Source organism: Centroberyx affinis, unplaced genomic scaffold (genome assembly GCF_046629955.1).
Source record: "Centroberyx affinis isolate AG114_WGS23_722 - 3 ecotype Tasmania unplaced genomic scaffold, CSIRO-AGI_Caff_v1 ptg010099l_1, whole genome shotgun sequence".
Taxonomy (NCBI): Eukaryota; Metazoa; Chordata; class Actinopteri; order Beryciformes; family Berycidae; genus Centroberyx; species Centroberyx affinis.
The window spans coordinates 197,501-223,184 of record NW_027284735.1 but is presented as its reverse complement, the minus strand read 5'-3'; the positions used below and the strand labels follow the sequence as shown (position 1 = coordinate 223,184).

The 25,684-nt window shown below is 41.9% G+C and overlaps 1 protein-coding gene across 4 annotated transcripts in view; it reads left to right on the top strand.

The window, feature by feature from the left end:
• The first annotated feature begins 1,317 nt into the window (after positions 1–1,317).
• LOC139640641 (rho GTPase-activating protein 26-like) overlaps positions 1,318–25,684 on the top strand; it is a 108,968-nt gene continuing 84,601 nt past the window's right edge. For 3 of the 4 annotated variants that reach the window (XM_071514819.1, XM_071514818.1, XM_071514815.1), the window contains exon 1: positions 1,318–1,961. In XM_071514819.1, the coding sequence (XP_071370920.1) occupies positions 1,808–1,961 (154 nt within the window). In that variant the 5' untranslated portion in view covers positions 1,318–1,807. The remainder of the gene's footprint in view (positions 1,962–25,684) is intronic. The other variant, XM_071514816.1, reaches the window with a different exon arrangement.

Genomic DNA, 25,684 nt, shown 5'->3' with positions numbered 1-25,684 from the left:
CCAGGCCAGCATGACTCCGCTGCCGGCCCGCTACACACAAAGATCGTCTCTTCTACAGAAGAGGAAACACTCAATAGCAAAAGACAAAAAACAAAACATGCAATAGCACTATGCTGCATTCAGGTGATATCAGAAGAAACGAAACAACATGTTGTTTAGCTACTACAACATGTTGACTACACGTGACAATTTTTCCCAGTTTGCAGCTCATATTTACGAGAAAGCCAACATGATATAAATGCAGCATCAAACATTACATACACACTAGCCATGATCTTTACCTCCACCTCTGCCTCACACAGGACAGTTAGCTACTGTACCAGCCAATGTGGTACAGACTCGACAGAAAATGGTCTCGCTTAAAAAACTGTTCTTCAAAAATTTTTAATTTTAATTGTAAACTTTTTGTGTAGTTTGATCCAAATAAACCTTAGCCACTTTAACTTTTCCAGTAACATCAATTGGGGATGTAGTGAAGCCACCTAGATTCAGTTTTCCCACGTTTTTTTAATCGTAGAAAATAGTTTACCACCTGTATAGGCCGACATAGCCTACATTTTTATGGTGTAAATTCATCATACTAAGTGGTTGCAAATTCTGTTTTGTTTGATAAAAAAATAGGTAGGCTATTTCAAGAAAAAAAGCACTTTTAAAAAAAAAATATATGATTGATAATTTTGTTTTTATTGATAAATGTTTTTTATGAGGAGCACTGAGTGGAGATCAAATTATATCTGCCCTTTTATTTACCATTAGCTACATCATTGATCCCAATACATTGATACCAAACTCTGGGCGAGCAAAAACAATCAATCAATCAACCGACCGATCAATGAATGAATGAATGAATGAATCAATCAATCAATCAAAGAAAACATTTTTTAGCCTATAGCTAGCTACAATCTTTTTTTCCCGCCATGACGTTTGCCGCACCCGGAAACAGGGTCCGAGTGAGCCCTCTTTGCTTTTTCCCTCCTCTCTGTTACGATGCCTCTCTCCGCCTCGCCCCGCCCACCCGCCCCAACCGCCTCCGTTCTCGAACACCGGCCGCGCCATTGGCCGAGAGAGCCGTCAATCAGCGGATTATCTGTCTCGGGGTAGGTTGATGACGGACGGCAGCGCCGAGAGGGGCTGGAGAGAAAAGCACTGCGTTTTAAAACCGCCCAGGGAAGACACCGCATTTACCAGCCCCGGTTTTTTATTTTTTGCAACCTCCTTCCCTCCCTCCTCGTCCATCTCTATCTCTCTCTCTCTCCCTCTCTCTCACTCCCTCTCTCTCTCTCTCTCTCTCTCTCTCTCTCTGTCCGGTCTAGAATGACTCGGTCGCGAGGAATGCAGCACCGGTTCACCTGAACAAGTGGAGTCACTCCTGTCGGCACTTTTTTACCCCCAAAACACTTATTTCTCCTGTGACTTTTTTTTTGTTTTTGTAAAGGTTGGATGCCGTGTCGGATTGCACCAAAGCTGCTGCCATTCTAAAGAAGAAGAAGACTCCAAGACCTTGTTTTTGTGTCAACTTGACAGAAGATAACAGTTGGGGAGGTGTGTGTGTGTATGTGAGGGAGAAGCAAGGTTATGTAGCCAGGCATTTCTCTGGATATATTCCGCCCCGTGTTTACATATTGTAATTGGATTTTCCATCATTTCCAGCAGCAGCAGCAGCAGCAGCAGCAGTAGTTCAGGTCAGGGGTTTTCTCCCTCCTCCTCCTCTTCCTCCTCTTCCTCCCCCTGTTGGGAGCTTGCTGGCCACCGGTGTGTAGGTCGTGGGTCGTGGGTCGTGTCGGTTGTGTGGAGGCCGGTCGGAAAGATGGGACTACCTGCCCTGGAGTTCAGCGACTGCTACCTGGACAGCCCGCAGTTCAGAGAGAGGCTCAAGTCCCACGAGCTGGAGCTGGACAAGACCAACAAGTTCATCAAGGAGCTGATCAAGGACGGGAAGGCGCTGATCCAGGCTCTGAAAAGTAAGGGGGCAAGTGTGTGTGTGTGTGTGTGTGTGTGTGAGAGAGAGAGAGAGAGAGAGATCTGCTGGATTGTAATCTACTGATTCACTAATGACATCCATCCATCCCTCCAAAAAGCTGTTTTGCTTCCTGTGTTCTTGAGAACTTGAGTTACAGCAGTTGGTTCTTTCGACAAAGTTATCTGTGTGTGTGTGTGTGTGTGTGTGTGTGTGTGTGTTTGTGAGAGAGAGAGAGAGAGAAAGAGAGATCTGTTGTGTTGCAGTAGTTTGACAACCACTTCTCTGGAAGTCACACTTATCACTTATATTGGCATCATATGAAACCCTGACTCTCTCTCAGTGTGTGAGTGTGTGTGTGTACGTGTGTGTGTGTTTGTGTTTGTGTTTCTGATAAGGGACATAACAGAAGTTAAAGAGGCGAGGCGGGGGAATGAGTGAGCAGTGCCTGGTGTCCTCTGAAGCTGTCAGCACATTGGATCCCATCTGGTTACGTTAGGCTATATGGCGTTTAGGGGGAAAGAGAGAGGGGGAGTGTGTGTGTGTGTGTGTGTGTGTTTCACTCACTGATGAGCTTTCGGGTGTGTGTGTGTTTCAGGCTGTGATGAGTTCAAGTTGTTTAGTGATGATAATGAGGTGGATTTTAGCTACTGCAAGCTCAAACCTATAAAATAACTGTTATAAATGACTCTCCATGCGTTGTTCTCCTAATTGTTCAGGATTAAAGCTACTCTATTATGATTCAGAAAATAGATACAACTTTATTTACACCATAGGATTGCTTCTCCATGTTATTTGGCATCATAAGTAAAAGCTTGGACAGGTACCATAAGGACAGGTGGGAACCAGAGGGGACTAGAACATATTGCATTTCATTATACATAATGTATAATGCTTCTTTCCTTCACTCGCTCACTTATTCCTCCATCTTCATTTGAATTTCACGCCAGTGTTTGTCGTTTACCAGAAGTTCCTCTCTGTTACTTTCACCTGACACACTGTCATACTCTACCTACAGTACAGTAGCCTGGTGTGATTACACTTTTTATGGGACAAAACAGTAAAGAATGGCAAACAGAGGGAAGACAGGGAGAGAATTTAAAACTCTCACAGGTTATATTCATTAGGGTTAGACTGATTTATCAGGCCGATATTGGCCTAGTAATAAAAATTGGATATCGGCTAGTCAATAGCATCTATCTCTGATATGTAAGTGATGCAATTTGTTTGATTACATATTTATTGTACAACTGAACATGCATGAATATGTTTTATTATTATTATTATAGTGTCATTCTGGGAGAGTTCAGTGGAGAGTTTTAGTGTCCTATGGTCTAGATGCTGTTTCAAAGGCATCCACCCTGTCAAGAATAAAATACTTTATTGGAATTCTTTTTAAATTAATACATGTTGGCAGCTTCAAATCTAAAAGTATTGGTACGGTATCGGGCTTGACCTCATATCAGTCGAACCCTAATATTAATTGAAAAGGCCAGTCAGTCAGTTCAGTGATATTAAAGGAATATATCAACTTTTGGCCCAACAAGTTAATTGATCAACTTACCATTGTGCAGTGAGACGACTGGTTGCAGTTTCACTTCTTTGAATCAAATATCGGCTTCCATGGATACGACTTCATACACTTGATAGATATTATTCTGACTTGGTAGAATGGTAGGTATTTTCCACACAGCTCAGAACCAGAATAGGACAAACTGTGGAAAGTCCAGGACAGACCAGACACACACTCTGCAGCCCTGAACACTACCTGAACTTCCCACTCCTGTAGCATCTCCTCTACATCTGATGGATGCTTTATAAAACAAAGTGGCGTGCCAGTACATCGGGCACAAAGCTCTGTCAGCTGACATGAAGCTATCAGGACAATTCTGCTATTGTCCATTAGTGAGATCTGGAAATCAAACGGCATGACCTGATTTACTGAGGTCGGAATGAGAGAGAGAGGGAGAGAAAGAGAGAGAGAGAGGGAGACAAACAGGGACAAAGAGAGGGAGAAACTGAGAGAGAGAGTCATTTGCTCACTCTTGTGCCATTGTAAGGAAAAGGAGCATACATTGTTCGCAACCCTTTCCTTGTTTAGTATTTTTTTTTTTTTTAAAGTAGGCTACTACACAGTATTGTTGGCTGCTGCTGGGGCATGAGATGGGACTGCCAAAATCACTCAGTTGGAACAGGTCTATTTTTGCGAGCGGTTGAATTTCTAACAGGATTTCGCTCTCTCTCTCTCTCTCTCCACTCTGAAAAAGTACTTGGGACTATTCTTAGCCTCGCTGTAAATCTTTCTGCCACACCTTTCGGCGCACCTCGATCTCAGAGCCATGAATCCTCTGTTGCTCTCGAGGCAGCGAGTGGCGGCCGGCCGGCCGGCTCTCCCTGGCAAGTCCCGAAGGTTTTGTTAATTGCTGATTGCTGCGGGAAGAGATTGCTCAAAGCCTCCCGACAGCTCTCACATGTGTTTTTGCTGTAACCGCTACATGCGTGTTACTGCTGGAAGGGGAAAGCGAAACATTTACAGCCGCCATGTGCCATACTGCTCAGATCCTATACTGTGCTACTGTGGACTCACTGAGGCTTTCCTCCCAGTGTTTCCTATACTGTGTTAATATTGTGGCAGTCTGCCCAGGTAAACTAACAGCCTGTCAGGTAGATTTTTGTTATGGATTCTTTTCGGCGCTGTGATGTATGAAGCTTTCCGATGTTGTTTTTAATCAAGATTTAATGCTGCCAAGTGCCGAAGGCGTGTTAGTGAACTACGATGACCATAATTCATTGCACTCATTCATTGCACTCATGATGCAGCACATCTGTGCTCCTTGGAGTTGCCGTGTGTCTGAGCCGACACAAACTAAACGGAGAGACAGTTTGAAATGTAGCCTCGATAATCAGATGGAGGTATAACAGTCAGCTAGTGTTGCAAAGTCGTTAGTTTATACTAGACTGAGTGACTTTAGTGCCTGAAAAAATAGGAGTTACTGGGCTCGCTAAATGAAACATCAATAACAACCTGAGGGAAACACACTGCCTCCGTACAGCCAATCAGCTCTTCATGTAGCAAAGCTTGATTACAAAAGTAGTAATCTGCAAAGTTCTTGTTTTTATTTTCTTTTATTTTGGCGCCATCTTTGTTGCTAAGCGCTCATTGCTGTGGTGGTTTTTAAGTGCACTTCCCAGGAATCGCTTGGCAATCAAACAGCGCGTCCAGTTAGTACTTTATTGTATTTTCTTGAATCTACTACCCAGTTCTTCTTCTGTTTATTCCAAACGGATCGCCGTTGCCAGAAACGTAAAACGCATCACTTCCTGTGGCCCAGAGGATTTTTCTCTGCTGCCAGGTGTTCAGAACTGCAAACATAAAAGCTTTCATGAACTGGCTGTAGGCTGAATCACGACTGCGTTATACGCAAATTAGCAGTTTCAGAAATACTCAAACCAGCCCGTCTGGCACCAACAACCATGCCACGGTCAAAGTCACTGAGATCACATTTTTTCTCATTCTGGTGCTTGATGTGAACATGAACTGAAGCTGCTGACCTGTATCTGCATGATCTTATGCATTGCACTGCTGCCACATGATTGGCTGAATGGATAATTGCATGAATAAGCAGGTGTACAGGTGTTCCTAATAAAGTGCTCAGTGAGTGTATATGAACATGTCATGGATTACTACTTTAAATGAAGGGACCTTCAACTACAGTATATGATGATAATACAGTCTTCTCCTGTGTGTGAATAAGTAGTTTTGAAATAGCATGTGGCTCCTGTAAGGTTTCACATAGAGCTGCAACGGTTAATCGATTAATCGATTAGTTGTCAACTATTAAATTAATCGCCAACTATTTTGATAATCGATTAATCGGTTTGAGTAATTTTTTTAAGAAAAATAGGTCAAAATTCTCTGATTCCAGCTTCTTAATGTGAATACTTTCTGGTTTCTTTACTCCTCTATGACAGTAAACTGAATATCTTTGGGTTGTGGACAAAACAAGACATTTGAGGACGTCATCTTGGGCTTTGGGAAACACTGATCGACATTTTTCACCATTTTCTGACATTTTATTGACCAAACAACTAATCGATTAATCGAGAAAATAATCGACAGATTAATCGACAATGAAAATAATCGTTAGTTGCAGCCCTAGTTTCACATACAGGAAGGTTTCATATAGAGATGTAACAGCCACAGCTTCATGCTGTTGGTGGGTGTCAAATTGGTTTATGTAGCAATTAGACGTATAGACGCATCCAGACAAGCACATACACACACACACACACACACACACACACACACACACACACACACACACACTCACAAACTTGTGTTCTGATACACTTTGGCAACCACACGATCTCACTTGATTATGTATTTGTGAGAGCACACACAAACATAGCTCGCCGACACAGATGCACAGACACAGACACACACAGACTGAATGTGTGTGTTAGCCAGACATATAAAGCTGATCCAGCCTGTTATTATGGAGCCAGTTGAAATGCTTGGCTCTCTGCTCCACCTCCAACATGACATGGCTCAATCAGCCAGACAAACCCTAATTACCAGCTTGGCTTTCGCTGGTGCTGTGAGGGAACCGAGGCACCGTGCTGTGACGGTTTATACGACACTGACACATGATGTTTCCATGTTTTCAGCTGAGGAAGAAGCCAAGAGAACGGCATGAAGAGAAGTTGAGTCATTTAGATGTTTAGGTTATGTGGTTATGCTAAGCTGCATATCATCTACTCACAACTTCATGGGTTTCAGTTTGACTCGTCACCTGTGTTGTGTGACATCCCGTCTTTCTCTTTACTGTTTCTCCAAACGCCATAAAGGACTGTTTAAAAATATCTAATTATTTTATTGAAGAGTAGGCGCTTGTGCACAGCCACTTATAATCAGGGGCTGGTTGGTCGCAGGAATACAAAACAGTCTATACAAAAACTTTGTCCATATAAAGAAATTATCCAATCGCACTGAGTTGTTCGCTCCTTTTTATAAGCATATTTGCGAATGCTATAAGAAAAATAAAGATGTGATTACAGTAAGCAAAGCCTCACAGAGTGTGGTTGGATAATTTCTTTATATGGACAAGTCTATTTTATATTGCAGTCACTCAAAGACCATGCTAGCGTTCCAAAAATCCTCTTTGTAGTTGAGTCTCAGTGTCTCAGCGGGCTATGGTGCATTTCATGAATGACTTTGATATGGTGGATATGATGTAGTTTGTTACACTGGTTGTCTATGGGAAGCTCTTAACCTGAATTAATTCGAATGCAACATTTTCATTGCCTTCCACAACAAGTAAGCATGAATAGGTTTTAGATTTTTTGTGTGCTTTTTGAACCTTCCGAAGAAAACATCAGCTATCAGCAACTTCAACCCAAAAAATATCAGTATCAGTCCTCAAAAACTCCTATCATTCAAAACCCAGTCAAGATCACAGTAATGAGTTAGTCGATCAATCAATCAATCAATCAGTCAATCAAACAATCAATGATCACAGCAATAACACAATGTCAGAACCCCAGCCATAAATATCCAGTGTCTATAAATGGTTCGGAGTCCCTCAGCTCTGCTTTCAAGGGGATAGTTTCGTTTTTCACAGTGAGGTCATGGTCCGCTAGAATGACAGGCTAGTCATCTTACAGTAAAGACATGACATTATCACATTGTCATACACACACACACACACACACACACACACACACATGTGTTACAGTGAAGGCATGACATTATCCCTCTGTCATACCGATCATCTTCCATAACCCTGTGCTGTTAGTGTTGTGTGTGTGTGTGTGTGTGTGTGCATACATGCATATTTGTGCATGTATATTGTGCAAATGGACATGCGTTCTTGTATAAGTGCTTGCATGCCTTTGTGACCTGTGTGTGTGTGTGTGTGTGTGTGTGTTGGTGTCCAGGGCCCACATTGTGTAACCTGAGAGAGTGTGTATCCTGACCTACAACAGGCTGATGAGATGATGCCACCAGATGGAGGATTAACATGTCAGGAGAGAATATAGAGTCTCAGACAGAGTGACGTACAGAGAGGAAGAAAGACAGAAAAAGAGAGAGAGTCAGACAGAGAAGAAGAGACAGAGCGATAATCAGATCTATAGTGAAAGACCCAAGAATACAGTGTTAAGCAAAAAAATCACCACATCAGGACATGACTGCTCAACAGAATAAGAAATATAAAGCATTGTAAAGTTTGCATGATTTCCCTTGATGGTGAATCTGGTGTTTCCTCTGCAAACAGCCAAAAAACACAAAGACATATAGTCATAATGTGTATGATAAATGTTTTTGTCATCATGATTAAGTATCTCTCTCAACTGCAAGCAGAACTCACAGCCATAGTTGGCGCCTTAACAGTTACGAGCGTGAAACCAAAACTAAAGTGACTCCCCAAGCACCACTGCTAGATAAAATCACAGAGGAAACACTTTGAAAGGTAAGTCATTCCAGAAAAAAAAAAAACGACTCCATGTATGTATTTCAAAGGCTTGACCTAAAAAAGCAGACACATTGTTCAGGCATGTGTTCTCCGTTGCGTGTGGCCTGTGTGACACGGTTTAAAAACAGCCCCTCTGTCCATTAGCGCAGTCTTGATAATGGCTTCGTTTTCAGCCTGACTTCAAATTAAACCCTCAACTGCCCCTGGCAACCTCGCAAACACGCCGCTGGCTAACTGAGGCCTTGTGTGTGTAAATGTCGCTAAGAAGGAGAAGTGGGAATTCCCTCGGACTGACCACATACTACTGCTGTTGCTATTATTAGTTTTTCTCTTTCGCTCTCTTGCTCTCTCGCTCTCTCTCTTACTTCTTTCAACTTCACTTCAATCTTTCTCTCTTGTCTCTCTTTACCTCTCTGTATTTCTTCAGAGATCACCCACTGTGCCGTTAGTGAGTAGTAATAAGGGTAATAGCACTCATTCCCCGGCTCAACTGTCAACCGTGCTGATAGATGAGGGCCTCCCACACACACACACACACACACACACACACACACACACACACACACACAAATGCACACACACACACCATAACTAATTCTCTGTTATGGGCGATGGAGGGAGTGAACCCTCTTTCTAAAGGTTCAGGGCAAAAGAAGAGTATGCGGCGAGGGGCAAAAAAGAGAGAGAGAGAGAGTGTGCGTGTGTGTGTGTGTGTGTGAGAGAGAGAGAGGGGGGGGGGGGGCGGGGTCCTTGTCTTTCACAACAGTGTTTAAAAGCCAATATGCCATTATTTTCTCCCTGCCTATAGAGGAGCTTGGAGTAGGGCAAGAAGAGGTTGTGGTGAGGAGAGGAGGGGAAGAAGGGAAAGGAGATGAAGAGGAAGAGAAAGATCAGAGGAGGAGAAAAGAGGAGAGGAGGGAGAGAGAGGCGGGGGGGGGGGTGTCACTGTGTCTGAGGGCATTCCTCTGCATACATCATATGGGAACAAAGAGAAGAGGGTGTGTGTGTGTGTGTGTGTGTGTGTGCAGCATATAGTGTGTGAGTATGAATATCTAAGATGTACATAGGTATCATGCGTCATGTGTGTTTCCCTTTATATACAAGTGCATTTCTGTACATGAGCATATACAGTATGTGTGTGCTCAATGTATATGTATATGTGTGTGTATATGTGTGTGTGTGCGCGCTCTGCCACTGCAGTATAGCGCAGTGGGGGTTGGGGGTCTTCCTCTCGCGGTGACGTAGCATTGGAGGAGAAGGAAATTAGGGCACGACTCGGCCTAGCGCTGGTGTTATTGTTGCCTCGCCTTTGTCAGGGCAGACTGTCTGAGACACACACACACACACACACACACACACACACACACACACACACACACACACACACACACACACACTGACTTTCAGCACCATGCGGGGTCAAAATTACATTAATTTACATTTCACTTGAAAAAGAAACAGATATCTATATTCCCCATTTGACAACAGTCTAACAGAATGGCATTTATGTATACTCCTTTGCTGTATGTAACTAGTTATTGGTTGCAAAACACAGTTATTCTATTAGGAATACTTCAAAGCAGATGTCTTTGTATTATTTTTAGCTCTGTTTTGCAAAATGGGATTTTTTGGTCTGTGGTTAGCAAATGTCACTTGGTGTATGTTGGTCAAGGTCCTTGGTTCTTGCACATTAATGCATGGATAGACCAAAAAATCTAAGATACTTTAATTATGTCTGTCTTTGAGAACCCATGCTTTTGTAAATTTAAAGAGGAAAGTTGGGATGTGAAAGCTGCAAAACCCGCTCATTTTATCAACTGGTCCCGCTCTTCAAGAACGTTTATGTAGGCTAGTACATCTATGATTGATTTCCTTATTAAAAATACGTCAAGTCAAGTCAAGTCATCAAATCTATTTATTAGACACTTTTAACAAAACAGGTTTGTTACAAAGGACTTCACAGAGTTTTAAATGACACAAACGATCACAGAAGTAGTAGATCTCCAGCCAGTGTGCCACTTCATGTCATTAGGTGCGTTTTTGATGCCAAGTCTCGGTCCTGGACTCCAGCTGGACTGAGCCTGGTAAATATTTTAGCTGAGGAACCTATTCAGTTACAACGCTCGGTAATAGTATAATAGTGACTCAGCGCCTCGATGCACTGTGCTACTACTTACTCATGTGTTTTCTCTCACGCCAATGTGGGACTTATTTTCCTGGTATGCAAAGCGGACTCACTGCCTTCACTATAGGCCACATACAGTACATGCATGCACATGTAGATGTAACATACCTTTTTAAGATGACGTTTTTCTTCTCTCTTGGTTACATTCTGGTGGTCCCTCGTTTCTTCTTCTTTTTTCTTGCTCTAGGCTAATTTTTGCTACTGCAGGCATTCAAAAACAATCAGTGTTCACACATGCTGACGCCTTGGGGAGGAATTAACTCGCCTATAGGTTATGCAGATTGAATTTCTCCAGGCGGCCTTCAGATGATTTGAAATGCATATTAAATGTACAGTATATTAGTATTTTGGACATGGGAGAGAAGGAGAGAGAGAGAGAAAAGAAAGAAAGAATGTAGATGTTCTGTAAATAAAAAGATATAGAAGGGTAATAATTCTGAGATTTACAATGAGACATTTTGTAGCGAAAGAGACAAAATCTCACTAACAGGAATTAAAAGAAATCTATTCCAGTTCTTCTCTGTTCTCACTGCATGGTGTTAAATCTAGTAGACTAATAAACGAATGAGCCGGCCTCTGCATGGAACTGTAAAGGAGGAAGTAGGCTTCATACTTTACTGTAAGAGCTGCGGTTTTTTATTTTTGCTTCATATGTTTCAGCACGACCATTTCGGCATCGCCATCGCGCGTGATAACGGAAACAATGCCCCCAAGACACTGTAGCGCGCTTCCTCTTTAGCTCAGTGCAGAACTAGAACAATCAAATATAGCGTTCCCTCTCATTGCCTGTGAATACACACCTGCACACATGCATGGACACACACACACAAATGACTCATGCTGTATCAGTTAGAGAAGTATGTTTAAGGAGTATATTGAGGCAATTTTTATTCGACTTGGTCAGTATTTAAGTGGAGCATTTACAGTGTTTCCCATATATTGTGCACTACCAGTCAAAAGTTTGGACACACGCATTTTTCTTTATTTTTCACTATTTTCCACATTTTAGAATAATAGTAAAGACATCAAAACTATGAAATAACACAAATGGGATTATGCAGTGACCAAAAAAGTGTTAAACAAATCAAAACTATCTTATATTTTAGATTCTTTAAAGTAGCCGCCCTTTGCCTTGATGGAAAGGCAAAGGCTTTGGAAAGAAATTCACACCTAGGCATCAACTTTGCTATTTATATTTGTCTAAAAAACAAATTTCAAGCATTTAAACGTAAGCCTTTAGATCAAAATGGCTTTAAGACAATGAAAAACATAGTACATTCAATCAGGTGTGTCCAAACTTTTGACTGGTAGTGTAATACCACCCTAGAAAATTTCAGTTTTAGATTAATTTTGGGTGCTGTGATGCACAAAGGGGGGAGATGGGGGGGAAAACATGTGTGTAGAGTCACATAAGGTCACATGCAACTTTGTTCCTATACATCCTACTGTAGCAAGTCATAATAAGCATGTATTCATAGTTATAGTATTGAGTATTAAAATCTTGTTTTTCTTAAACCAAGTGAAGCAGTTTCTGCCATTGGGATGAGATAATTTCACTTGTTTCCAACGTAAATCAACTTGATTCAAGAATGTTCTTGAAATCAAGCAGCAGTTTCTTCATACCGCTGGAGCGATCGGCCTGATTCTCCCTTAACGATAGAGGCATTTCTAAAAACCTCTGCAGAATTGTTCACTTGTTCTAAGAAAAGAGTTAAGAGCTCAAGTTCAGGAGTAAATATGACGGTAAAGGATGTGTTAAGATGGACATGTTTTGCAGTTGAGCCAGCTCCACATTGATTTGATCAGAGTGCTGTATTTCCTGAGATCATAAGGCTGAGAGCAGCAGGCAGAGAGAGAGAGAGAGAGAGAGAGAGAGAGAGGGGAAAATGAACTGTGAGGAATGCTCTTTATAACTGTCTGCTCAGGGTTATCTTATTGCTACTGTTTGCTTGTAAAAGAGGAGCTGCGCTTTTCACAGCCGTTTAAAAACCTGTTTTTACTGCGGTGGTTATGGAACAAATTGTTTAATTTGAACTGTTTTAACACCAGAAGGAGTGCGGTGGTGAATTACCTGACCCGGCCCACACCCAGCAGCCTGTGGGATACAGCTTCAGTGTCAAGTTTGTTCCTGGACTTCAACCTAAAATCAGCTGAAATATAAAATGGGACCGGGCGAACACACACAGAGAGAGAAAGGCTGGTGTCCGTCCAGGAAGCAGGATTTTTCAGCCGGTCAGCAGTAACGCACCTAATAAAAACCATCATGAGAAAAACTAACTCATAAACTTTTTGTTCATAGTGATCTGACATTCTAAAACCCAAGCTTGCTTTTTTAAAATCCAAAACAGCAAGATGGCTGGCAAACTGCAGTCCTGTTTCCTGGCATATTCACATATGAGTCTGAACTAAGTCTTGACAATGTTGGTGAATGGCAGGTTTGACGTTATTACAGAGTAGATGAAGGGATTTGAGAATTTGAATGAAGCAAAACCTTTGGGTATTTTAATCCAGACTAATATCTATACAATAAATGTTTTTGTATTGTACACTTCTTACTTTGTCCTGCTCTCCCTGCCTTCCTGCTGCTTTGTTCCCTAATTTGACTGCTAGCAGGCCCCCAGGTAGGGTCAAAGGTTACATACATGTATGTGTGTGTGTGTGTGTGTGTGTGTTTTGTGTTTTGTCTCTGTAGATCTGGCCAATCAAAGGCAGCCCACCTCCTCACTTATTAGATTAGTGTGAAAGCATGTTTTCAACGCCACAGTGGACACACACACACACACACACACACACACACACACACACACACACAGACCTTGCAGCTGTGTAGGACACTGTTGCTGTCTAATATAAACTGTCACAAGACCTGAAGGACTTTGTATTGCGTGGTTTTGCATGATGATGTGGGAGGAAAATATGTTTGTGTGATATTTTGCATGGTATTCAAAGAGGAAACTCACTTAGGTTAATTATTAAATTCCATGGGTGATAAAAGGAAGAGCTGTGTTGAGTTGTTTTTGTATTCTTTCAGGAAAAACAGGCGATAGAGAGAGAGAGACAGAGAGATTTATCTAAGCTGCTGCACCACTGACTCTTCACCTCCAGGTTGTCGTTCCCTCTTTAGCCTGCAGTGCTGAGCTGTCAGTCGCAAGATTCAAGATGTGTGTGATAATGAACTAGAAACTCTCAGCCTGCGGTGGAGAGAAGGTGTGGCTCTGGAATCACTATTCTTTAACAAGGAACCTTAGGCCTTGTGTGTGTGCGTGTGTGTGCGTGTGTGTGCGTGTGTGTGCGTGTGTGTGTGTGTGTGTGTGTGTGTGTGTGTGCGTGTGTGTGCGTGTGTGTGTGTGTCTCTGTGTTTACGGAACACCTTGCTGCCCAGGCATGCTACAGGTGTCATATTCAGCAGTATAATTTGAACGTGGTAGGTTGAAATTTTACCAACCTTTACAGATGTATAGCCACAGGTGTGGCTCAAATCGGGCAGAAACACACACACACACACACATACACATACACACACTCACACACACACACACACATACACCCACACACACACATGCTGACACATGTTGTTGATAAAATAACTATTTTCCTCCCACATCACAGCCCTTAAACTGAGTCAGAGCGAAGGAAAGAAGAGCCAGTTTTACTCAGAAGTCAGAAGCCAGAAGCTTGGTGTTAATTTGTAGTTCCTCTTTTCAGGGAACTGAGCCGTCTGCACCGTGGCTCGCCAGGTGAAAACAGGTTTTTGTGTCCAGGAGGGAAGATCCAGGAAGGAAGATACTGTCTGTGATACTGGAGAGAATCCAGTCATTCTTTGTTGTGTTTCGGAAACACCTTGGATGCTCTAGGGCAGTGGTTCTCAACATGGGGTCCGGGGACCACCAGGGGTCCTTGAGGTGGTTCCAGGGGGTCCACAGCAAATTGATGAATTGTTAAACTTCACCATTATTTCATTTACAAGAAGATAACACAATTAGAGAATGTAGAATAATGACTGTTTTGGTCATAGTTTCACTCTTTTCTCTCTACCTACAATACAGATAGTCATGGAATTCTAGACCAAATCATTTCTATCAATAAAAAATATTCTCAGATTTGGGTTTGAGAAACAAAATCTCATCAAATGGGGGTCCGTGGCTCTAAAGTGGACTAAATTAGGGGTCCTTGTTATGAAAAAGGTTGAGAATCACTGCTCTAGGGAATCATTTTAAAACCTCATGGAAGTGTGAATCCTGTGAAGTTTGGGAGCCCTCTTCACTGTGACTCCCAATGATAAACAATGCATCCAGATGAGGAAGATTCATCAAAGAATGCACGTTCTCAAGGGTTTTTTGAAAGGCATTCTGGGAAATGTAGGAAATCACTGACTCAAGTAGAAGCAGACAGGGCAGTTTGAGGGAAAGTGGGTTCACCAACAAAGTAAATTACAAGTCTTCATCACAAAACAACGCCTGGAATGCATTGAACATCACAGATTGATGATATATAGCAGTGCAAGAGTATCTGAGGTCGGGATTTTCCTTTAATTATATCTTAGGCCCTTTCTGCCTTATTAGATAACAGAAATGAGAGGGAGAGGATGACATGTGACAAAGGTCATGTGCTGAAGTTGAACTGACAGAGTTGTATGCGGTTTGCACCTCAGCACCCCCCACAACACAGTTCTTCTTTGTTGGATTTCTCCATATCAAGGCACGTTTAGTTTTAACCTCTCTTTAACCTCAAACTGTGAGTCTGGAGTCTTCGTCACTGTGGCTCGCACAAAGAAAGCAGGTTTTTGTGTCCAGGAAGGAAGATTCTTAATAAATCACTATGCATTCAACACACTCATTCATTGTTGTGTTTCAGAAACACATGGCATGACTCCGTATTAAGCTCTTGATGTTCACTTTTAGCCTCCTTTTCAAGGACAGGTGAAGCCATAGCCTTAGTTTCTGTGGCTAACAAGGAGAATATAGGTTTTGTTTCCAGGAGTTTCCAAAACTCTTCATTGGATTTCAGAAACACAATGCATGACTAGACCCATCAAGCCCATCAACCCATTTTAGCCTCTTTCCAGGAAGTGAAATAAGGAGAAGACATGGTTTTGTGTCCAGGAGATGGGAGAAAGTGACATTTAATACTAGTCTTTCCATAGAAATTCATTCTTTGTTGGATTTCAGAAAACACTGAATTGTCCTACATATCAATACCCCATCTTCTGGCTAGAATTCTTCAATAGATATTTTATATCTAGGGTACTGAAACCTGGTACCATGCACTAAGGCACCGGTTCCCATATGGCCGATAAGATTTCGGTGCCTCATTTCTTAATTTATTTCATAATTGAAACAGTTAACAGTTAATATATTGTTAAATGTATTTGCCTTTGCAATAAAAAATATTTTTTCTTTCTTTAGTGTATCGGCATCGGTTCAGGCACCATTTAGGCACCAGTACCATGTTAAAAGTATGATTTTAGCACCAGTATTGGAAACATCTAAATGATACCCATCTCTATTTATATCCCCCTTGTCCCCTATCCTTACTTTCCCTAAATCACATCCTTCTCTCCCTTACCTATCTTTTTTACCAGCACCTGATCTTGTTCCTGTCTTGTTAATAAAAAATTCTGCCTGGTTCTTATTCCTCTCCCCAGCACTCCCAGACTCCTCTGTCATACATAAAAACTCTCGGGAAAGAGGAATATTTGTTATATCTATTGTCTGGATGCTGTGATTCAAATCTTTGCAGTTTCTCCTGTTGGTTGATTGTAATGTTGGAGTTCTAGGAATTCAAGCTTATTCTCCTGCAGCACTTCTTGTAATTCGCTTTGGATAAGAGCGTCCGCTAATGATTAACATGTAAAACCTAAATGTCAATATCACGCTCTTCACCTTGAAAAGTCTCTTTATCACGGCTTAATCTGGTAACAGGATACTTTAAACAGATGGAATGGAGAGCAAGAGTCTTTTATGTTCTCATTGTGTTCAGTCAGTCTGACACTGAAGGAGACATTTGACCTCCCAAAACAATGATCCTGCTTCTACTTTCCCTTTCTCCTCCTCCTTCTTCCCCTTCCTCTTTCCTTTTCACAGCTTTTCTGCACATTTTACACGCTCACGTCTCCCTCCTTCACCTTCTTTTTCTCTTCCTCCTGCGCCTCCTCATTTCCTTTTCTCACTCCATCACTGAAATGTCAATTACCCTTCCTACTCTCGCCTCCCGTCTGTGTCCCATTTACCTAGTCATAAAAAAATCTGAAGTGACTCTCCCTGTTTTGTGTTATTAAAATAGGATGAGTGCTTACAGAGAGACCTGACTTTGGCTACCAGAGGAAAAGGAGAGAGGGGGGGATGAGTGAGGGAGTGCGTATTAAATGAAATAAAATGCAGCAGACTCTTAACTCTCTCCGTCTCTCTCATTGTTTCGTTGTGTGTGCCGCAGCAGACATGACCGTTATCCGGGCCAGGCCTTTTTAATGCGTTTTGCCAGAGGTTGTGTTATTTTTATAACGCAGAGGCATGAGCAAACCCCGACTGTGGTGAAGTAATCATGCCGGCCATCAATTCCAGACAGGCACAGTAGGCCAGTGTAATACTTGGACCCAGAAAAGTACTAGTAAAAGTACTAGTAAAAGTACTAGTAGTTGTTAGATTATGGTTGTAGTATTGGTTACACTGAGACAGACATACAGCAAGATTTTATTCCAAAACACCCTCAATATTCCCGCAATATTTCAGGTATATTGCGTTGATGATTGCCTTTATTCAGCTCCATTTGGGCCAGATTGTACTTCAAATCATGAAATTATGCTCTGCTAAACAGTGTTTATTTTCTATTTATGATATATGAGCAACTGGGCTGTAGATGAATGCAAAATGGCCTCAGAGAGGAGCGGCTATACTGAATTATTAAACACAATGCACTGACCCGGGCTGAGGCGTGCCCTTTCTCTGTCTATTACTGTACGGTTGTCCTGTGTAGTGGAGAGTCAGCAGTCTGAGAGAGAGAGAGAGAGAGAGAGTGCAAGAGAGAGGGAGAGAGAGATAGAGGCTGCCATGAGAAAGGGAGTGAGAGAAAAAGATAGAGGAAAAAGGTAGAACAAATGAAGAGCACTTCTGAGACTCACAGTAAGACCCACAGTGTGGCTGTCCTGTCTGGTGGAGAGTCAGCAGTCTTATCCGACATTCAGACTGGGCATGAAAAAAAAATCGAGGTGGTGAGAAAGTCAATGGAAGGAGGCAAAGAGAGCGAAATAGACTCTTAGCAACGCGAAAATCGCAAAGAGGTGAGCAAGAAATTCACCTGACGCAGTGAAGTGAAAGCCAATGAGCTTCAAGCAGGACTGGATCCAGGTGCCTGTAAATTTCTCCCCCCTATCTAGTTTTTGCAAGCACCGTGGGAAATAATGTCCATTGAATATTTGTGACCACTGACACTGACCAATGACATCTGCACAAAAAGCTAGATTTCCCAAAGAAGGTTGTGCTGGCTGCCAAATACAAGAAAGAGAGAATAAAAAATATATAATGCCGAAGCAAAGTAATCAAGTAATCGACAATGTGTCATCAGTCCCCCCGCTATCGCCCTGGCTGCCTTCTGCTGTGTCAAGTAGTAGTAAAACATACCCTCATTACCCTAATAGCCTATTAAAGGCATGATATCTGATACTTTTATTGATGTCTGTACATCCGTTGGAGGAAGGAAGGAAAACGGCAATGAGGGAACGGGAAATTATTTGAACAAGTTGTGGACAGATGAGGAGATGAGAGCGTTTCAAGCTGTTTTTTCTCTGGTGTAATGAAGAGAATTTTCTCAAGAAGTTTAGAGAAATATAGAAAAATCCGAAAATCTCCTGCAACTGTAAGTGAATGTGTTTACGTGCTCTAATATCCAGCTGCTATTTGGGATATTCGAGTTTTTGAGTAGTTACTATTTAAATTTTGCTTATAATAACTCGGATAAAGGTTTATTCTGATTATGAGGAACCTGAATGAGATTGCTGGGATTTACTGTGTTTATCCAGGACACTGAATATGTATTAACCTGATCCTATTTACTGTTGGCTTTTCCAATCCATGTTAATATCCAGAATATTCTGTTTGTGAATACACACAGGGAGATTTGTGATATTAATGTGAACATGCATATAAATAGCATATCCTGAGTATGACTAACGGGGAAATGAGCTCATATTGGGAATAGCTGTGAACGTTAACACATTCAGTGAGGTGTGATTTGAGCTGACAGTATTTGCCCAGCATGCTTAAATTCAACATGATTTCTTGAACCCTTTTTTAACCATCTTAAAGAAAACAAAATATCTAGGACTTTTCAATGCAATATGGTTTTAATAGAATAAAAACTTGGTAAGAGCATCATGAGTTTGATTTTTGTTTTAGCTTCAACTTCAGTAAATTAAATCATTCCATACAAAGTCAGAAAACAGAATTTAAATTCAGCCGTCAGGTGGAACAAATCTCAAAACTTTCAATCGAAGTCATTTACATAAGACACAACATCTTTTGTCAATACTTTAGAAACCTTTTCAAGTCATCAAACTACAAGTCAAAGTCCCACGTCACCAGAACCCAAGTCAAGTCTCAAGTATTCTCTTCATGCATCAAGTGAAGTCTCAACCAATTAAAACTGTCACTCGAGTCCGAGTCATGTGACTCGTGTCCCCACCTTGATGTTAATAGCAACAGTGTTAGGGGTTAAGTGCCTGGCTCCATGGCACTTCAGCAGCAGTTGTTGGGGAAAGGAAGCTATTTAAAACTTAAACAAAAAAAAAAAATTAAAACAGGCTATTTTTTACCCCTCTTTGTGTGTGTGTGTGTGTGTGAGAGAGTGTGAAAGAGCACGTGCAGGGGTGGGCTGAGGGGAAGAGCCGTCTCCAGCGCTGCCCAGAGCCAACCCAAACAAACCACAATCCACTGGCATGGGGAGCGAGGGAGGGAGTGTGTGTGTGTGTGGTGTGTGTGTGTGTGTGTGTGTGCGTGTCTGCGTTCAGCTCCCATCCGTTTTGTCCCGCCTGCTCCAAAAATAACCCCCTGCTAAGAATATTTAATCCCCAGGTTACCTCTCTCTCTCTCTCTGTCACTCTATCACACCCACACACACCGTACACACACACACACACACCCATGCACACACACATGGGGGGTGGGGGGGGGCTCCCGGTGAAGAGCCTGTCAAAACTCAGGCTTAGTGGGGGTAATCTGCTAGGGGTGTGTGTAGTGTGGCTGATGAGTGTGTGTGTGTGGCATGGCTTGTGTGTGTGTGTGTTATCCTATGTGTGTTTATGTGTGTGGTGTCTAATGGGGGGTAAAGGGGTATTTTTGGGGGCTTGGCCTGGTGTCTGGCACTGGTATTGGGCTGGGGATTACCATGGGATGGGGGGAGGGGGCAGAGGGTTCAACTATGTGATTGTCTTTGTTTATTTGTTATTTTCTTCATTTTCGTCAGGATTTGAGAATATCATGTTTATTTCTAGTGATATTCCAACTCGCCCCTTCTCCTTATCACTGAGAGTTAGATTATCGGTTCACCAGGTCAAAGCAAGATTATGGCTAGGGTACGGGGGTTTGGGTGGTGTGTGTGTGTGGGGGGGGGGGGTTAGAGGGTGGGGTGGGGGGGCTTGTGGTTCATCGCTTCAGGATGTACTGGAGAACTATGGCTGCTGTAGGCGGAGCTTGTACTGGAAGCTGGTGGCGGTGGCTGAGGTCAGGCTGTGTTTACACATCTCTGCATGTCAAAGTCCCTGGAAGACCAACAAGCTTTGATATTTCACCATTTCATTCATGTTTGCAACGGTTTGGCTGTGAGGTGAATGGTAGATAACTTTGAGGAATGTCTGTTAAAGACCCCATGAAATGAAAATGTTTTTTTTTTTACCTTTTTGCCAATGTTGCTGGACTTAGTGTACAGACCGTCTGTTTCCGGTAAACAGCACATTTCTGTTGATGACTCACCCTGCACTCGGGGGTGTATACAAAAATTTAATCCAAAGAAATTTTCATAACCCTTGGAATTATTCACCCCATCCTCTGCTATTTTTTTCTAGCATGTAGCTCAGTTCAGCGAGCAGCATGGGACGAAGGAGTGTTTTTGGCTGCGCTTCACCTAAAGTGTGAGTGTAGAATGCTGTCCATGTTTGATCTGAGCGTCCACTTCTGCGATATTCAAATAAATCCCTGCCACTGATGCTTCCTGCCCTAACTTTCTATTACATGTTTCTTTTACATTCAGAAATACGTCAATACACAGAAGCAAATCACGCTCTCCATGCGACTTCATTGGGACTTTTGATATAGAAATGATATGATGATGTTTTAGCACTCTCCTGTAAAAGTGATGGATGTGCAGTGTGCCTTATTTTGGCTGCTTCGGGTCACATTGATCATCAATTCATCTGAACACTTTACCTTCCCATTGTAAGGTGTGTGCTTTCACAGTGTGTCATATATAGGACATTTTTCAGTCCCTGGGTAAGAGCAGATTTATAGCAGTTCTGACATAGTGGGAGAGCAACGACTTTTAGTTGTGGCAGAGACTAGGGTGGGAAGAGTGAGGTGAGGCAGAGTGTTTAGTACACTAGTGCTTAACCCCTTATTACTGGTCGTTTGATTGGCTGGCTGGCTTACTGCTTAGCTGGTTGGGTATCTGACTCACTGAATGGCTGACTGGAGTGATGGCTTAGCAGAGTTCGCATTCAAGGCCAAGCTATCTAGCCGAGTGATTAGTTGTGCAGTTGTTAAAGCGTTCAAGGTCTTCTCTGACCTGAAGCTGGCACTGAGAAGGTGGGTGGGTCCCTGTAACAGACCAGATACGAACCATGTCTCCCATATAGGATATGAACAAAAAAACTGCCATTCAATGCTGAGCATTTCTGCTCTAGGAAGATGGATGAAATCAACTTGCTGTCTAGCTGTCTGTTTGTGAATTATCGTCTGAGGCCAAGCTATCAAGCCCAGTGATTACTGCTCTTCGACCGGCGCTCAAGGCCGATCCTGACTTGCAAGTTGAAATTGAGGTCAAAGAAGACTCACGCATCCAGATAGCTGAGTTTGGTCTGTCTGCTGAGCCGGCTCTGTCTGCCCCCGGCTTTGTGTTTGCCTTGGCGATAATGGCTCATCTAGCTGAATAAGCGTTGTCTCCCGCAGTCTCATCAAGTCTAGATGGCCCAGCGGTCGAGCTCGTTCCATCCTCTGATTTACAGACATTGAGGATAGGCATGCGTACACATTTATGCTGCTTTAATGTGTTATTGTTTTATTTTGAGGCCACTCACCTTAGTATGTTTTATTTATAGAGACACTAGGAGGGCACAGAGGGAGACAAGAGTAAATTTAGCTGGGATTTGATTCTAGGCAGGTAGGAGCACAAATGGTTTCTGAGGCAGAGGGTCTTCAGTGCTTCACTGCATTTTCAACTTCAAATGTTTTTAAATCTTCATCCAGTAGTAGAAGTTTTAATATGAAACTCAAATCTTGATGTTGATATTTAAAGGAAAAATTCACCCTTGGATACCCTTGTGATTAGAAGTTGTAATTGACCTTTTTGGTGTACCCACCTTCCCTCAACCTGCCACTAGTGCCTCGTCTACTTCTACTTCAGTTATTAATTTCCTACATTTCCTAGAATGACTTTCAACAATTCCCAGAAAATTTGAACTTGCTGTATTCAGCTATGGCAGGAGCGATAGTAGAGTGATAGTTTATCCAGTCGAGAAAAAGTGAGTCGTGCCCCTCATTCGCTGCATTTGATGTTTGATAGTCAACATCAAACTCCATCGTAGCTGTTCTTCAAATATTTTGTGATGTCACCAACAACAAATACACCACCACAACAACAAAATGGGCCCAGAAATGCAAGATACATCACCAATAGCTGATTTATTATCAGTATTAGTGTTTTAGGGAGGACAGTTAGAATAATGTCTCCTCCAAAAAACAAAGAACTTTTTTAAAAGCTGCATAGAGCATCAAGTTAATTCAGCTGTAACCTAAATTTAGACCCTTATATAACCTGACAGGATCTTTCCTAAAATGAGTTGTTTTGTTGTGGCTTTTTTTGAAGAGGAAAATAAGGGCGTACGCCAAGCTAGGCTCTCACAATTGGAACAAAAAAACAAAAACAAACAAAACAATCAACAGTTAGAATGAAAGTAGAATAATAATAGAATTAAAGTAAATGTTTGGTGTCAGTTGAGAGAAATTCGACTAAACCTTTCACCTTTTATTTCACATAAAAGGCACATTGTGCTTGATTCCTCTCTTTTAAAGTTATGTTGTCATCTTACCAGTCTTTTTACATAACAATTACATAACTTAAACATTCTCATGAAATGATTTCAAGATGCTGCTTCTCATATTATGACATGGGTGTTTAGTAAGACGCCAGTTCAACAAGCACATCCTAATAATTTGTTGTGTGTTCAGTGTGCTGTTCTTTAGAATTGGTTGGTAATAGTTTCAGTAAATTCAAGGTTAAAGGGGAATATCAAAGAATTTAAGATTTTTATCCCCTATGCCGCAGAACTGTTCGGCCAGCAGCGATAAAACAGAAGTCCATCTTTCTAATTGACGATGTCACATCAATGTAAACAACCACTGAAAATCAAAAAGGTGACTGAGAAGGAGGATGTTTAGGTGAGAAAAGCACATTTTCTGGCACCAAACTGATGCCGCTACGGTAATATAAAGCTCATTTGTCTCACTGTGTGCTGTAGGTCCACAAAGTCAGTTTCCCAATCCCTCGTCAGCAGACCATCACATGTTGGAGTCTTGTCATCTGATTTCCCGCTAATTAGAGTTGTTCAAGTTTCATTAAAAGCCTATTGATTAGACTATGGTAAACCAAAGGAATAACACGCTAAACAGGTAAATTGAGTGGAATTCCCCTCTCAGCTTCAATTGAAAACACTCAGACTTCCTTTTCTGTCTTTTATTTTTAGGCCTTCCAATGTCCCTCCACAGATTGACAGTGAAATCTAAAATTGAGCTGTATTCCCCTGTCAGCTTCCCTTTAAAACACTCTCACTTCCTTTTCTGTCTTGTATCAGAAAAGATGATTTTGAAGGCAGGTGTTACTGTTCTATTACTTGCATAAAATACAGTGAAAAAAGGTAGAGAAAGAGAGGAGATGACTATGATAGCTGGATTTGTATCCACACTTTCATGGTTACAGGGTTTGTGCTTTAGAATGTTAAAGCTGCAATATGCAACTTTTTCACATTAAAATAATAAATGAATCAGGTATATTATACGTTATTAGTCTGTTTCTGTCTGTGACCCTGTAGGTACATGCCTAAATCCCCCTGTTTGACTGAAATTTTCTATGATGTTTGGGACAATTTGGGGCGTACATCATTGGCTGTGGGTGGTGTTAGCGGTGAGCTGGGTGAGGCTAGCGGCTGCAGCGCTTCATTCAAAAACAGAAGGAGATGAAAGGGCTGAGAAGATGGGTGTAGCATGCTAGCCAGTTTGCTTCATTTTTTACACAGCAAGCTAGCAGTCCTAGACTATCCCAGAGTTCATCAGACGGCTCATCAAGATGAATGACAAGTGTTGGGGCATGAATTTACAACTCAGGGGCATGAGGGCAGGACTTAAAATACACTTTGCTGCCTCAAAAAGTTGTGTGTCTTCTCAGTTTGCCTCTCACTGTGTTCTTCTGTGTGAGTGTATTAGTGGGGTGTGATTTAATTTTTGTTTTCTCCCTTTGTTTTGTGCTTCCAATCTCCATCACTCATTGCATTTCCCTCGTCTCACTCTCTCTCCTGTCACATCGGCCTTAGAGGAAGGACTTAGACCGATAAGCCACCAAGCAGCAACCGCTCTGCACCACATCCCCCAGGCTGCCATGATCCCTCCTGACACACAGAGAGAGAGAGAGAGAAAGAGAGAGAGAGAGAGAGAGAGCAAGAGAGAAAGAAAGACAGAGAGAGAGAGAGGGAGAGAGAGAGAGAGAGAGTAATGGCTATGCTAACAATAGAGTGTAACAGACTCGGCCAGAGGAAAGAACATGTACTCTCTCTTTATCTGTTCTAACAGCACACTTTGTAATAGCATCACACAGAAAATGAAAGCTGGTGTGTGTGTGTGTGCGTGTGTGTGTGTGTGTGCGTGCGTGTGTGTGTGTGTGCGGTTGGACGCTAATAAAGCGTATGATGGTGCCTTCAGGGCTGCTTTTAGTCTCTTACTGGGAGAAAGAGAGGGAGAGAGTGCTGTAAGTAGCCTATTGTTTGTATTTTCTGTATCAGAAATTTTGTCCTGATCAAGCTAGCCAAATCAGTATCTCTCTTTGCAAAAGTCACATTTTTTTTTTTAACCTATTTGTATTTCTATTTGATTGTTTTCCCCTTTGCTTTCTTACCTGGCATTACTGAATGTAAATTGATTCATAACGGTCTTTTGAAACAGGTACTGTATACAAAACAAGCTAATCAGTAGTGTTATTACCATTGATGCAGAGTTGATTTGCCTCATATCCGTGTGATTACCAACCATGCCTAAGGATTATAAACACAAATTTACAGGCCATTTGTGGTGCTTTGGAATTCAAATAGTTTTTACGAAATATCACTTTTGTATTGCCATGCACAACTCGGAATGGGAAACTTGACTAAAGACTTATTGATACTTTATTGATTTGTGGTATTGATACTGATTTCACAGCATCAAATGATATTGAATGACGCCGAACAGTGGAAACTGAAATGTTGATTAATGTGCACTGTCCCTGGTAAATAAACAATTAAATAAATAAATAAATAAACAGCCTTAAAATGTTGGATTCTTAGAATGAGAACTCAGATTTTCTTGTAGAGAAAATAACCTCCATTACATCATGAAATGTGCTTTCATTTAACGAAGAGAGCAGAGTGCTGAATTTGAAGAAAAGGAATGGGTTTCAGTATTGAAGAGTTGAAAAGTTCTGGTTTTGGTGAGGTAGTTGTAGCCCTGGTGGAGGGCTGATGGGTAGTGACGCATCTTTTGGTGAGAGGTGCTTTTGAGCAAGGCATTTGACTCCTAAGTGATCCAGGGAAGCTGCTCGGTGGCCAACAGTGGAAGACTG